At 42.1% G+C, this 16,323-nt stretch overlaps 1 protein-coding gene across 3 annotated transcripts in view; it reads left to right on the top strand.

Moving 5' to 3' along the window:
• Window positions 1-16,323, top strand: part of LOC109888422 (probable methyltransferase-like protein 15) — a 116,349-nt gene that overhangs the window by 33,797 nt on the left and 66,229 nt on the right. For all 3 annotated transcript variants that reach the window (XM_020479605.2, XM_020479606.2, XM_031831083.1), the window contains exons 3-4: window positions 8,169-8,305; window positions 14,351-14,542. In XM_020479605.2, the coding sequence (XP_020335194.2) occupies window positions 8,169-8,305; window positions 14,351-14,542 (329 nt within the window). The remainder of the gene's footprint in view (window positions 1-8,168; window positions 8,306-14,350; window positions 14,543-16,323) is intronic.

Raw genomic sequence — 16,323 nt, 5'->3', positions numbered from 1 at the left:
GCTTCTCGACTCCAGCGTTGGTTCTTTCACTGTATACCAACCCTACCTTGTTACAACACAACTGATTGGCTCAGAAGTATTAAGAAAGAAAGAAATTCTACAAATTAACTTTTAACAAGGCACACCTGTTAATTGAAATGCATTCCAGGTGACTACTTCATGAAGCTGGTTGAGAGAATGCCAAGAGTGTGCAAAGCTGTCATCAAGGCAAAGGGTGGCAACTTTCAAGAATCTAAAATCATCTAAAATATATTTTGATTTGTGTAACAATTTTGTGGTTACTACATGACTCTTGAATGAGTAGGTTTCCAAACTTTTGTACTGTATATTTACTATAAACTTCATAAATTACATCCTGTAAGAGTTCAGCTGCCTTTTTACTGTAATAATTAATCATATAACTAGTGGGTTGGAAAAGTATCCTTATTTCCTGCAGTACTGCCTTGATTCATTCTTTCCTCCCCTCCTGTACATCTCACAGAGTTGGTTAGTGACTCTACGAATGTAAGATCTCAGCTTTCGTCTCCTATAAATGTTGTCCTGCTGTAATGAAGTATGAATTATGACTGTCTACAAATTGTTAATTAAAAAATATATAAAATGTATAAAACCATTTGTTTATCGTTGAACAACTAGTTGCTATCTATATGGAAGGTTCTTAGTTTTCCAACTCTGTGCTGCATATGAGGGTGCAACCTATCCTTCCACCAAAAATGTACAGACAGTCCGACCAGCGAATGAAAGTTTAGGCGGGACTTCCCAGCCTCCAATGGATGTGGATATGTAACCCGATACCCGAGAGTCTTCATTTCAAGCTGGAAACCGTAGCTGTGAGCCAAAACAGTCGGGGAGCGAATAGACTTTACATAGACTATAAGCAAATTACCTTGATAAACAAGTTATCTTAACTGGTTTATGCTTATTGTGTTTTGTTCACTGGAAGAGAACAACTCTGTAGGTGTTTTAAAAAGATGTCTGGATGACTCAATTATTTTACACATCACTGAAGCAAATATTATTTGCTATGTTCAACCATTTTACCGTTTGTTTATTTGAATGCTCATTCACAGACAGCCATTTTCCACAATCCCCATTCACAGTGATGATGCAGAGAGTGATCGATCAATCAATCAAATGTATTTATAAAGCCCTTCTTACATCAGCTGATGTCACAAAGTTCTGTACAGAAACCCAGCCGAAAACCCCAAACAGCAAGCAATGCAGGTGTAGAAGCACGATGGCTAGGGAAAACTCCCAGAACGGCCAAAACCTAGGAAGAAACCTAGAGAGGAACCAGGCTACGAGGAGTGGACAGTCCTCTTCTGGCTGTGCCGAGTGGAGATCATAACAGAACATGGCCAAGATGTTCAAATGTTCATAGATGACCAGCAGGGTCAAGTAATAATAATCAAGGTGGTTGTCAAGGGTGCAACAGGTCCGCACCTCCGGAGTAAATGTCAGTTAGCTTTTCATAGCCGATCATTCATAATATCTCTACCGCTCCTGCTGTCTCTGGGGAGTTGAAAACAGCAGGTCTGGGACAGGTAGCACGTCCGGTGAACAGGTCAGGGTTCCAGAGCCGCAGGCAGAACAGTTGAAACTGGAGCAGCAGCACAGCCAGGTGGACTGGGGACAGCAAGGAGTCATCATGCCAGGTCATCCTGAGGCATGGTCCTAGGGCTCAGATCCTCCTCCGAGAGAGAGTCTGGAGATACTGTGGCCCCCGTCCAACGATACCCCCGGACAGGGCCAAACAGGCAGGATATAACCCCACCGACTTTGCCAAAGCACAGCCCCCACACCACTAGAGGGATATCTTCAACCACCAACTTACCATGCTGAGACAAGGTTGAGTATAGCCCACAGAGATATCCGCCACGGTACAACCCAAAGGGGGGCGCCAACCCGGACAGGAAGATCACATCAGTGACTCAATCCACTCAAGTGATGCACCCCTTCTAGGGATGGCAATGAAGAGCACCAGTAAGCCAGTGACTCAGGCCCAGTAATCGGGTTAGAGGCAGAGAATCCCAGTGGAGAGAGGGGAACCGGCCAGGCAGAGACATCAATGGTGGTTCGTTAGTCCAGTGCTTTTCCGTTCCCCTTTACACTCCTGGGCCAGACTACACTGGGCCATGACTTACTGAAGAGATGAGTCTTCAATAAAGACTTAAAGTCTCCAGTTGTTTGCTTAGAAATTCTAGGGACAGTAAGGAGGCCTGTGTCTTGTGACCGTTGTTGAGGAAATTTCCTGTATTACCAAATCATGAGAGAGCAAACCACACACAAGTCAGAGTTATCATAAAGTCAATTTTTAATTATATGAGCTTCACCATAGCCCTGTGACTCTCAGATCAATTCAGTGTCTATAAATGTATTCTCTGAGAGTGCTTACAAAACAGTCCTTAGGATCATTTATAGCCAAGACACACCAATCAAAACTCGCATGACGAATAACAGATCTTAGGAAATAACCTTTTACCAGAAAAAGGAGTATCCCATAATTTATAGCATTAGCTATAAATTATCATTCAGTTTGGTCTCCTAAACTAAAGCTCCTATCTCATTCTTGGTACCACTTAGAACCAAAAACATTACCTCATCCAATGGCATATATCAAATACACCCCCTCCTGGACAAGCTTACAGAGAGACGTGACTGGCACACAGACATTGTGGAGCCACCTAACTGGTTCCCCATTAATCACACCATCCCTTCACATTGTTTAGGAATAGTTTACAGAAACATTCACAGATAACACGACCTCGACCTCTCCCCTCTCTGGGCCCCAAGTAACTTTTCCCACATAAGCATGCTTATGAATATTAAGAAAACATCTTATTTATAAATGTTACCTAAAGATTTCTGATTCTGCCACAACACCGTAGCATACGTGTAGGTATGTACGGCACGACCAAATCAGAAAGATAGGTAGAAGCAAGCCCATGTAATGCTTTGTAGGTTAGCAGTAAAACCTTGAAATCAGCCCTTGCCTTAACCGGAAGCCAGTGTAGAGGCTAGCACTGGAGTAATATGATCAAATTTTGGGGTTCTTGTCAAGATTCTAGCAGCCGTGTTTAGCATTAACTGAAGTTTATTTAGTGATTTAGCCAGAAAGTAGAGCATTGCAGTAGTCTAACCTAAAAGTGACAAAAGAATGGATACATTTTTCTGCCACATTTTTGGACAGAAAGTATCTGATTTTTGCAATGTTACTTAGATGGAAAAAAGCGGTCCTTGAAACAGTCTTGATATGTTCATCAAAAGAGAGATCAGGGTCCAGAGTAACGCCAAGGTTTATATGAGACGACTGTACAACAATCAAGATTAATTGTCCGATTCAACAGAATATCTCTTTGTTTCTTGGGATCTAGAACTAGTATCTCTGTTTTGTCCGAGTTTAAAAGTAGAACATTTGCCGCCATCCACTTCCTTATGTCTGAAACACAGCCTTCCAGGGAGAGCAATTTTGGGGCTTCACCATGTTTCATCGAAATGTACAGCTGTGTGTCATCAGCACAGCAGTGAAAGTTTACATTGTGTTTCCGAATGACATCATTCGGTAAAATATATAGTGAAAATAGTGGTCCTAAAACAGAGCCTTGAGGAACACCGACATTTACAGTTGATTTGTCAGAGGACGAACCATTCACAGAGACAAACTGATATCTTTCCGACAGATAAGATCTAAACCAGGCCAGAACTTGTCCATGTAGACCAATTTGGGTTTCCAATCTCTCCAAAAGAATGTGGTGATCGATGGTATCAAAAGCAGCACTAAGGTCTAGGAGCACGAGGACAGATGCAGAGCCTCGGTCTGACGCCATTATGATGGGGTCTAAAACCAGACTGAAACGTTTTGTATACATTGTTTGTCTTCAGGAAGGCAGTGAGTTGCTGCGTAACAGCTTTTTCTAAAAATGTTGAGAGGAATGGGAGACTTGATATAGGCCAATAGTTTTTTATATTTTCTGGGTCAATGTTTGGCTTTTTCAAGAGAGGCTTTATTACTGCCACTTTTAGTGAGTTTGGTACACACCCGGTGGCTAGAGAGCCGTTTATTATGTTCAACATAGGAGGGCCAAGCACAGGAAGCAGCTCTTTCAGTAGTTTAGTTGGAATAGGGTCCAGTATGCAGCTTGAAGGTTTAGAGGCCATGATTATTTCCATTAATGTGTCGAGATAAAATACCAAAAAACGTGAATGTCTCCCTTGATCCTAGGTCCTGGTAGAGTTGTGCAGACTCAGGACAACTGAGCTTTAGAGGAATACGCAGATTTAAAGAGGAGTCCGAATTTGTATATTTATATTATATTTTCCTCAAAGAATTTCATGAATTTGTCACTGCTTAAGTGAAAGCCATCCTCTCTTGGGGAATGCTGCTATTTAGTTAGCTTTGCGACAGTATACATTTTTTGTGGGGGATTGTTCTTATTTTCTTTAATTAAGTTGGAAAAATAGGATGATCGAGCAGCAGTGAGGGCTCTTCGATACTGCACGGTACGTCTTTCCAAGCTAGTCGGAAGACTTCCAGTTTGGTGTAGTGCCATTTCTATTCCAATTTTCTGGAAGCTTGCTTTAGTGCTCGGGTAATTTTCTGTATACCAGGGAGCTAGTTTCTTATGACAAATGTTTTTTGTTTTTAGGGTTGCGACTGCATCTAGGGTATTGCACAAGGTTAAATTGAGTTCCTCAGTTAGGTGGTTAACTGAGTTTTGTACTCTGACGTCCTTGGGTAGGTGGAGGGAGTCTGGAAGGGCATCTAGGATTCTTTGAGTTGTCCTGAGAATTTACAGCACAACTTTTGATGATCCTTGGCTGGGGGTCTGAGCAGATTATTTGTTGCGATTGCAAATGTAATAAAATGGTGGTCCGATAGTCCAGGATTATGAGGGATAACATTAAGATCCACAACATTTATTCCACGGGACAAAACTAGGTCCAGAGTATGACTGTGGCAGTGAGTAGGTCCGGAGACATGTTGGACAAAACCCACTGAGTCGATGATGGCTCTGAAAGCCTTTTGGAGTGGGTCCATGTGAATATTAAAGTCACCAAAAAATGTGAATATTATCTGCCATGACTACAAGGTCCTATAGGAATTCAGGGAACTCAGTGAGATATGCTGTATATGGCCCTGTAAACAGTAGCTATAAAAAGTGATTGAGTAGGCTGCATAGATTTCATGACTATAAGCTCAAAAGATGAAAACTTTTTTTGTAAATTGAAATGTGCTATTGTAAATGTTAGCAACACCTCTGCCTTTGCGGGATGTGCGGGGGATATGGTCACTAGTGTAACCAGGAGGGGAGGCCTCATTTAACACAGTGAATTCATCAGGCTTAAGCCATGTTTCAGTCAGGCCAATCACATCAAGATTATGATCAGTGATTAGTTCATTGACTATAACTGCATTGGAAGTGAGTGATCTAACATTAAGGAGCCCTATTTTGAGATGTATCACAATCTCTTTCAATAATGGCAGGAATGGAGGAGGTCTTTATTCCAGTGAGATTGCTAAGGCGAACACTGCCATGTTTAGTTTTGCCCAACCTTGGTCGAGGCACCGACACGGTCTCAATGGGGATAGCTGAGCTCACTACACTGACTGTGCTAGTGGCAGACTCCACTAAGCCGGCAGGCTGGCTATCTCATTGTGGAGCTAGGGGAGTTAGAGCCCTGTCTATGTTCGTAGATAAGATGAGAGCACCCCACCTGCTAGGATGGAGTCCGTCACTCCTCAACAGGCCAAGATTCAATCTTGCAACCTTACAGTTAACTAGTCCAACGTGCTAACCACCTGCCTCTCATTGAGCCTGCCTGTTACGTGAATGCAGTACAAGCCAAGTTAAGTTGCTATCTAGCATTAAACTTATCTTTATAAAAAACAATCAATCAATCATAATCACTAGTTAACTACACATGGTTGATGGTATTACTAGTTTATCTAGCGTGTCCTGCGTTGCATATAATTGATGCAACGCAGGGGGATGATTTAACAAAAGCGCATTTGCGAAAAAAGCACAATCGTTGCACGGCTGTACCTAACCATAAACACCAATGCCTTTCTTAAAATCAATACACAGAAGTATATATTTTTAAACCTGCATATTTAGCTAAAAGAAATCCAGGATAGCAGGCAATATTAACCAGGTGAAATTGTGTCACTTCTCTTGCGTTCATTGCACGCAGAGTCAGGGTATATGCAACAGTTTGGGCCGCCTAGCTCGTTGCGAACTAATTTGCCAGAATTTTACGTAATTATGACATAACATTGAAGGTTTGTGCAATGTAACAGGAATATTTAGACTTATGGATGCCATCCATTGGATAAAATGCGGGACGGTTCCGTATTTCACTGAAATAATAAGCGTTTTGTTTGCGAGATGATCGTTTCCGGATTCGACCATATTAATGACCATATTAATGAACAAAGGCTCGTATTTCTGTGTGTTATTATGTTATAAGTAAGTCTATGATTTGATAGAGCAGTCTGACTGAGCGATGGTAGGCACCAGCAGGCTCGTAAGCATTCATTCTAACGGCACTTTCGTGTGTTTTGCCAGCAGCTCGTCACTGTGCTTCAAGCATTGAGCTGTTTATTACTTTAAGCCTATCAACTGGCTGGTGTAACCAATGTGAAATGGCTAGCTAGTTAGCGGGGTGCGCGCTAATAGCGTTTCAAATGTCACTCGCTCTGAGACTTGGAGTGGTTGTTCCCCTTGCTCTGCATGGGACCGCGGATTTTGTGGAGCGATGGGTAACGATGCTTTGAGGGTGGCTGTTGTCGAGCCCAGGTACGGCCGAGAAGAGGGATGGAAGCTATACTGTTACACTGGCAATACTAAAGTGCCTATAAGAACATCAAATAGTCAAAGGTATATGAAATACAAATGGTATAGAGCGAAATAGTCCTATAAATACTATATTAACTACAACCTAAATCCTCTTACCTGGGAATATTGAAGTCTCATGTTAAAAAGAACCACCAACTTTCATATGTTCTCATGTTCTGAGCAAGGAACTTAAACGTTAGCTTTTTTACATGGCACATATTGCACTATTACTTTCTTCTCCAACACTTTGTTTTTGCATTATTTAAACCGAACATGTTTCATTATTTATTTGAGGCTAAATGGATTTTTATTGATGTATTATATTAAGTTAAAATAAGTGTTCATTCAGTATTGTTGTAATTGTCATTATTACAAATACACTTTAAAAAAATCGGCCGATTAATCGGTATCGGCATTTTTGGTCCTCCAATAATCGGCATCGGCAGTGAAAAATCACAATCGGTTCACCTCTACACTCGACAGTTTTAGCTTTAGCCAGCACCATCTTCAGATTAGCCTTAACGTCGGTAGCCCTGCCCCCTGGTAAACAGTCTATGATCGCTGGATGATTCATTTGAAGTCTGATACTGTGGGTAATGGAGTCGCCAATGACTAGGGTTTTCAATTTGTCAGAGCTAATGGTGAGAGGCTTCGGCATCTCAGACCCCGTAACGGGAGGAGTAGAGACCCAAGACGGCTCTTGATAAAGTATGTGCAGGGGCTGAGCTTATAACTCCAGAAAGAGATTGGCAGTCAAACTAATTGTAAATTTTTTACAAGGTGTTATTGGGGGTAAGTCTTTATTTTTCAGTGGCATTTTTATTCATCAGGACACATATTGTGTGATGTGTGGGTGTAGCTTAGATCGTCCAGGGAATTTGGGGCTGGGGTGTAGCTTGGACGGCAGGCTGAGTTGACAAAGATCTTTCAAGAGGGGCAAGGATGACTAAACAATTGACTTTTTGATGCGAATGGAGAACTGTCTATCTAGATAGCTGTTGTGTGTTTTGTGACAACTAAAATAGACTCAAACAGTATGGTTGGTTAAAAGGTTCTTCAAATGTTCACAACTATGTTTAAGTGCATGATAGCAATTAATACAATGGCAATAATATATAATATAATTGCAATTATATGATTGGACATTTCATGATTATTTAGTCTTTCATAGTGTAATAGTGCATTAGGAATTGAGGTATGCTAACTAATCATTCTCTGAGCAATCACCTTAGAAATCAGGACTATGTATAGGCTAATTGATAGAGGGTTGTCATTGTAAGTCCTCTGAAAGCACTGTCCTTGACATCAGACACCTATTGTCTGTGTCCATAGGTTGTTCTGGACATGACTTTTGGAGGTGGAGGTCACACCAAAGCCATCTTGAGGGCATCTCCTGAGGTGACAGTCGTGGCCCTAGACCGAGACCCCACAGCATTCAGCTTAGCTCAACAGCTGGCCAAGGAACACAGGTGATTGCCTTTTTTATAATAATTACAGTGGTATGTATAATATTGGTATACATTGTACTGAAGTCACATATTTCACAGATTTGCAAGTCAAAATACATTTGTTTGCAAATGTAATCTGCATGTAGAAATGTCAATGAACATCAAGGGATCCTTTGGGATTTTGGCAACGAGGCCCTTTCTTCTTCCCCAGAGTCAGATGAGCTTATGGATACCATTTTTATGTCTCTGCGTGCAGTATGAAGGAAGTTGCTAACTAGTTACAAATTGTGCTAACGTTAGACACAAATAAATAAAAATGGTATACACGACTTCATCTGACTGGGAAAGTAGATAAAGGGTCTCATTGCCAAAATCCCAAAGGATCCCTTTAACACATCTTAATATGCACTAACATAAAAGTCATTGTAAATTGTGTAGGCTACCTACAATGCAATTAATTTCACTGTACCTGCTTACATTACATTATGATTAATATATACATGCTTTAGAGGCAGTTATTTGAAGTGAGACTACAAAACAGAATAGACACTGCAATGAAGTCTGATTCACAATATCTCTACTGCCGAATGTGATTGGTATGTGCTTGCATTGTTAATGCTGTTATGTGGGTTATTTTCCCTCAAAGTTATACAGTCAACAATTTATGGATCATAGTTTAGATTGAAGGTTAGCTAGATCATGATGCAGCCTTTTGCATCCCAGCTCCCAACCCTCTCCACCTCCCTGCTAACCTTCCAACCCTGAAAGAAAATGAATCACTGAGTAACTGCTGCTAAAGCCCCTCGTTTCACAAACCATCCACATCCATTGTGTCAGGGAGAATTAAACCCAGTCCCCCTACGCTTAGCTGGTGGGCCTGGCGTCTCATTTGTCAGAACAGAGGCCCACGGCCCCAGTGTGAGGGAGATGCTGCCTCCCACTGAGGTTCCGTCAGTGGTGAGTGGGAGGTGAAGAGAGAGGAGAGCCCAGCAAACTTCGAAGAGAGAGGAGGGAGACACCGGGCCACTGTGTTTAATAATGAGGGAGAGAGTGTGTGCGAGAGCAAGCGAGAGTGCATGAGGGAGGATGAAAATTAGATGTTCCTAAGACCATGGCGTGGGTAGGAATCCTTTTACGTAGATTCCGGGGAAACCTCTCTCGGGGGGACTGTCTGCTACACCAACGTGCCTATGAGAGGGGGATGTGACGGAAGAGAGAAAATCAGAGTACGCCATTCTGTCAGCAGCAATATACCCCAGCTATAAACCCTTCCACACCCACTCACGATTTGAGAGAAGCCAGAGAAATCTAGCAATTAGCTAATATTATTGGAAGCCTGTATAAAAGACCCTTGCAGCCCACGTAATGCCTCCACACAACAGGGCTGGAGAGCATTCTCTTCTCTCTCTCTCGTATTTCTATCCTCACTGATTTCACTTCTCTTTTGCCTTGCAAAAAGTACAGCCTTGATGCAAACTATTGAAGAGCGATGTGAATCTGCACTTATGTAAATTGCTTAGATTAGTGCCCAGAGGAAGAGTTCGATTTTCTAGCATAGTAGACGCCCTGACAACTTTCACATTGGTTGCAGTGGTCTGAGGGGTATCCTACGAAGGAAGCTGGATCTACTCAGGGTTTTCTAAAGCTAACCAGCTTCAATTAGCTTCAGATTCCAACTCAGGCTTCATCTGTATTACTACGGTATGAAGCCTGCCGCAAACTCTATCAGGCTTGTAACTGTGCGTACATGTCACACACACATGGCTAGTCGAACGCTGAACTCTTCATTGAGACAATGCTGAAACATCAAGCAATGGGCAAATCAGTTGCACATTTTCATTTGTGCCAAAATCAAAATGAAAGAAGGCCTGAGACGATACCAGTATCGCAATATTTTTTTCCTTGCTTAAAAATGGAAACGCGAAGCAGATCAAAGTCTTTGGTCCTTTATAAACCTTCTGTATGTGAAATAGTGTGTGCTTGAGCTTGAAAAATCAATAAATGTAACTCTGAATGACATCATGTTGTTTGTTTCCAAAGTTAGGGCGGTTTTCCTAAAGAAGGTAAATCCGCTTTGTGTTTTGTTTCCTTGCCACGACACTGAGTATTGCGATACTGTTATTGTCCAGGCCATAATGTTGAGACTTAATTCTCTATTCTGAGTGTGACAATATTGTGGAGATTCTACGCACTAGTCTATTACCAGCGATATCTTTCTTATTGCTATTACTTACATACAGGGGGCTTTATGTGTGTGCAACTTTTAGGTGGAAAATTGACAAAAGCCACATCTGGGGGGAAAAAGAGAAAGTAAATGACTAGTGATTGGTGTCTGCGTGTCATTGATTTGCATGGGGTGATTAGCATTTAGTAAGTAACCTGATATATCATGTTTACTTTAGACACAATTCCACTCTCCTAGGGTGAAATCTAGTGAACAGGCCTACCAGGGAGAAGAAAGGGGAAACGACATTAGTTGTGGCACTCTACTGAGAATCTACGTAGCTCTAACTCTCTTTAGTCTTAGGCTTACATCTTCAACACTTCATGCTAAATTTGTTTATTTTTAAGTTTAGTTTAAACTTCTAGAGTTGAGGTTGCTTAAGTTCACATTCCAAACCAAACACAAGCATCTTTCGCCGGTGGTACTTTGTGTGTTCTTTTTTCATGTCCTGTAGATATTTTCATCACTGCTCCCCTGCTGAAAGCAATCAATCAGCATCTTGTCTTAGGCCTTAGTGACGCAGGTAGAGGAGCTGAGCAGGTCAGCACTGGGGAATATTTCAGACTTGATTTGTGGAGAAGCAGCGCGTCATGTTGGACACACACACACACGCTTAGCACTCAACGGTGAGGACTCCTGGCACTTTTACCTCAAGATGGGGCGTTGGGAGGGGAATGGCATCTGCGGATGTGTGTTTTCAAGTGCTGCTGAAAATAGTGCACTTTTGTGTAATGCGTTCAGGTTACAGTCATGAAAATGGAAAACAAAGGACACAATCTTTACACAGTACATCCGTACTGTACATCAGTGTCATCCGTCAGAGGAAGTGCTTAAAAGATTAAACAAACCAACAGAGGAATTGTATTTTTAATTATTTTTTAATTGAACCTTTATTTAACTAGGCAAGTCAGTAAAGAACAAATTCTTATTTACAATGACAGAATATGTGTAGGCAAACCCATATCTGCTCTACTTCAAACCCAGATAACTAGGTGACAGACACTCATATGAAGAAGACTGCAGCAGCTCAAAGCTCTGTTCCTTTATTAAGGTCCTGCTCCAGGGCACCAATACTACCACCAATACTTACTTCCAGGATGGGCCTACAGTACACAGACAGGGGAAGGGATTTCTTTATAACATTTGTGGACAACTGGGGACATTTTCTGGGGCAAGTAGCAAAAATAGATGCAGGCTGAGCACTTGTGGAGAACCTTGACAGAAATTGGAACAGGGTGTTGATTAAGAAAGACAGAAGGTTTGCTGTTTAATGGCCAATCTTCACACGTCCTGAAGACCCTAATGGAACTTAAATGGAAGCAGTTCCCAAAACACCTTTTAATGTGATATGTGACATGGAAGTTGTAGTGACTACAGACAGTCAGAGCCTCAGTGTTAACATCTCATCTGACAAATGGCGCTCTTTGCAGGACAGTAACCCCAGTCACCACACTGGGGCATTGGGGTCTACCTTGTCCAGAGGGAAGAGTGTCCCTACTGGCCATAGTTTGACACATGCACGTGAAGGAGAGTGGTTGTAACAATAACCAGTTCATCATTATTTTTTTAAAGAAGGTTGCCCTGCCTGGAGCCCTGTTACCTCACTCAGCAGGGCAGGGCATTGTCCAGCATTACTTAAGGTCATTCAATCCACCATATGCCCCAATGTGGCCTTCTCTTCAATCATTTAACATGTTGTCGGTGGGCCAGGGGAGATGGCATTTAAAACAACAACAAACTTTTATTCAGTTACAAGTTAAGAATGATGTCAATGTTGTGGGTTGCACAATTACATATAGATCAGTTCTCTAAAGCAATTATAAGCCTATACTTGGACCACACACACACTTCCGAAACTGGGCATGTTTAATAATATAACACCTTACGTAAGGCATTTATATATCCAACCATGTGTCTAAGCCACATAAAGAAGTTAATCAATAAAAAACGTTATAACTGTTTTGCATATTCTTAAATCCTCCTGTGACTCACAGAAAAAGAGCATCGGAGCCTCCTCAGCGTGTTGGGGAGTTCAACCGGCATAGCTGAGGGTGTGTAGAAAAAAATAACCAGGATCTTAAATATAGTAACTGAAAATGGTTACTAATGATAAGGAAATTGCCCACTTGGTCAGTGTCTCATCTCTTGCAATTATCAATTAATAAAGCCCATAGATTAAAATCCCTTACTAAGAAAGCTCCATCATAATCTTTTGTAGTCCAACACGTTTTAGCCATAACTACTATGAGAACAGTTTGTTAGGGTCTTTGTCTCTTCATTACTTAATCCACCTCCTCTCCTTGCCTGCCTGCCTTATTGCTGAAGACAATGTAAGATTTGTGGAGGAGGCTAGAGGAGTTGACACGACACCATCTGTACCAAACCAAGTTTACGATTAAACCTTACGATGCATTTAAACAAGTCAACTACCTGGATGAAATTAAATGTATCTCCACACACTGTGTTGTTTACCATGGTAACCAAGTTTAATTGAATTAGGGGGATTACAAAGGTTTGTACATTTTAGATTTTATGTCCACGAAACAATGTATGGATAATATGATATTCCTTCAGTTTTCCTACACTTTATTACATTTTATACTCAATGTAACTTTTTAGGGGACTCTGAAGGGAGTGAAATGCATCAAGAGTCCTGATTGATAAAAATGGTCTTAAACCAATGAGCGGCAGAAGCCATAAATTCTCAGGATATTGACATAAGGTCTTACTCTATACTGCGTTGGTACACAGTAGGCATGGTTGCTCTGTCTGGGGGCACTGCTCTGTTGAGATGGGACCGGGAGGGGGTGGACGGGTCTGTGAAGCACGTGGGTGTGGAGAATGCCTTGCTATAGATTTTACAGCATATTAATGACTGCAGCGAAGAATGGAAAACTTCTAGAGCATGATAAGGAAAGCCCTGGCCTGACAGCGCGGGCGAGATGCTCCACTCAACCTTTGGTCTCTCAAGCGTCAGTGGGTGTATAAACACAAGGACCCCAAGGGCTGCTTGGTAACGCCCCTTGCTAAGCCGTTAGTGGGAGAGACCTTATCGAGATGGCCACTGCTATTATATCTTTATTGCCGCAATGGGGGTCTTTTATTTTATTTCAACAAGACTATTGAGAGGAGACTAGTGGATGTTAGATGCAGAGGAATCTCAATTGTCTGCGGTGCTGAGATGTGGAAGACGTTATATGTCAGGTTGGTGTGGTGTCGTAAGACCTCGCCTCTGTCTCTCCCTTTCTGTCTGCCAGTGTTGGGTGACCCCTCAGGCTGATTTATGGCTGCCCCTCTAGCTCATACCAGCCATCATCTCTGCTGACTATCTGAAAAGGTCACATGAAAAATGCATGACCGTGATTGGAAGATCCCACTACCTGTGTGTGTGGCAGGAGTCTGTCTCTTGTACAGGGCTGTCTGTGTGTTGATGCAGGAGTCTGTGTCTTGTACAGGGCTGTGTGTGTGTTGAGGCAGGAGTCTGTGTCTTGTACAGGGCTGTGTGTGTGTTGAGGCAGGAGGCTGTGTCTTGTACAGGGCTGTGTGTTGTACAGGAAGGATTTGCATGGGGATGGGGTCCAGAGGAGACAGGTGTTGAACAGCAAGGAAAGGGTGACTTTTTCTGTCCACCACTTTTGCTTTAAAGGTTTTTATAGTGCTTTTTATTTGTCTCATTAGCATTCATAACAAACAGGAAGAGTCAACAGGAGTTTTATACAAATTCTTACAGTATTTCTGACCTGTGTTGAATGTGTTTACATAATCTGTACCCATTTCTCCATGTCTCTTTCCTGACATTTAATTATCTGATGAAAGGTTTCCCCCCTCCCTCCCTCCCCCAGTGGCCGGGTGCACCCGTTACTGGGGCGTTTCAGTGAGCTGGGAGCCCTGCTGTCTAGACTGAGGTTGCAGTCAGGTAGTGTGGATGCTGTTCTTCTGGATGCTGGCTGCTCCTCCATGCAGATGGACTGTCCCGAGAGAGGCTTCTCCCTCAGTAAGGATGGCCCTCTGGACATGAGGATGGATGCAGACAGGTGGGACCACGCATAATCACCCCTACACTGCTGATGCGCTCTTAAAGTGGCAGTGCACGGTGAAGGCTCCATGCACGATTTCGCCCCATGTTGCACAAAGCATTATTGTCATTTTATGTCCATCACTATTTATTATAGGGTAGTATCAGTGATTATTAATGATATAGGCCTATGTGTCTGGAGGATACATTGAACTACCTTCAGCCCAGGTTAGTCTAACATAGTATGTGTTCCTCAACACACATACGGCATCTCCTTCCTACATCATGCTGGGAAATTTATAATCTGTGGAGGCAATTTTATTTCCCTGCTTCTGTCACTGGCATGAGAGGAAAGTCATTTGGGTCAACAATTTATTCCCATAGGTGTGTGTGTGTATTTATATATTATTTATATATATGTGTGTATGTGTATATATATACAGTGCCTTGCGAAAGTATTCGGCCCCCTTGAACTTTGCGACCTTTTGCCACATTTCAGGCTTCAAACATAAAGATATAAAACTTTTTTTTTTGTGAAGAATCATCAACAAGTGGGACACAATCATGAAGTGGAACGACATTTATTGGATATTTCAAACTTTTTTAACAAATGAAAAACTGAATTATTCAGCCCCTTTACTTTCAGTGCAGCAAACTCTCTCCAGAAGTTCAGTGAGGATCTCTGAATGATCCAATGTTGACCTAAATGACTAATGATGATAAATACAATCCACCTGTGTGTAATCAAGTCTCCGTATAAATGCACCTGCACTGTGATAGTCTCAGAGGTCCGTTAAAAGCGCAGAGAGCATCATGAAGAACAAGGAACACACCAGGCAGGTCCGAGATACTGTTGTGAAGAAGTTTAAAGCCGGATTTGGATACAAAAAGATTTCCCAAGCTTTAAACATCCCAAGGAGCACTGTGCAAGCGATAATATTGAAATGGAAGGAGTATCAGACCACTGCAAATCTACCAAGACCTGGCCGTCCCTCTAAACCTTCAGCTCATACAAGGAGAAGACTGATCAGAGATGCAGCCAAGAGGCCCATGATCACTCTGGATGAACTGCAGAGAACTACAGCTGAGGTGGGAGACTCTGTCCATAGGACAACAATCAGTCGTATATTGCACAAATCTGGCCTTTATGGAAGAGTGGCAAGAAGAAAGCCATTTCTTAAAGATATCCATACAAAGTGTTGTTTAAAGTTTGCCACAAGCCACCTGGGAGACACACCAAACATGTGGAAGAAGGTGCTCTGGTCAGATGAAACCAAAATTGAACTTTTTGGCAACAATGCAAAACGTTATGTTTGGCGTAAAAGCAACACAGCTCATCACCCTGAACATACCATCCCCACTGTCAAACATGGTGGTGGCAGCATCATGGTTTGGGCCTGCTTTTCTTCAGCAGGGACAGGGAAGATGGTTAAAATTGATGGGAAGATGGATGCAGCCAAATACAGGACCATTCTGGAAGAAAACCTGATGGAGTCTGCAAATGACCTGAGACTGGGACGGAGATTTGTCTTCCAACAAGACAATGATCCAAAACATAAAGCAAAATCTACAATGGAATGGTTAAAAAATAAACATATCCAGGTGTTAGAATGGCCAAGTCAAAGTCCAGACCTGAATCCAATCGAGAATCTGTGGAAAGAACTGAAAGCTGCTGTTCACAAATGCTCTCCATCCAACCTCACTGAGCTCGAGCTGTTTTGCAAGGAGGAATGGGAAAACATTTCAGTCTCTCGATGTGCAAAACTGATAGAGACATACCCCAAGTGACTTACAGCTGTA

The sequence above is a fragment of the Oncorhynchus kisutch genome, linkage group LG8 (genome assembly GCF_002021735.2).
Source record: "Oncorhynchus kisutch isolate 150728-3 linkage group LG8, Okis_V2, whole genome shotgun sequence".
Lineage (NCBI taxonomy): Eukaryota > Metazoa > Chordata > Actinopteri > Salmoniformes > Salmonidae > Oncorhynchus > Oncorhynchus kisutch.
The sequence above is the reverse complement of the archived record's forward strand: the minus strand, read 5'-3'. Positions and strand labels throughout refer to the sequence as shown.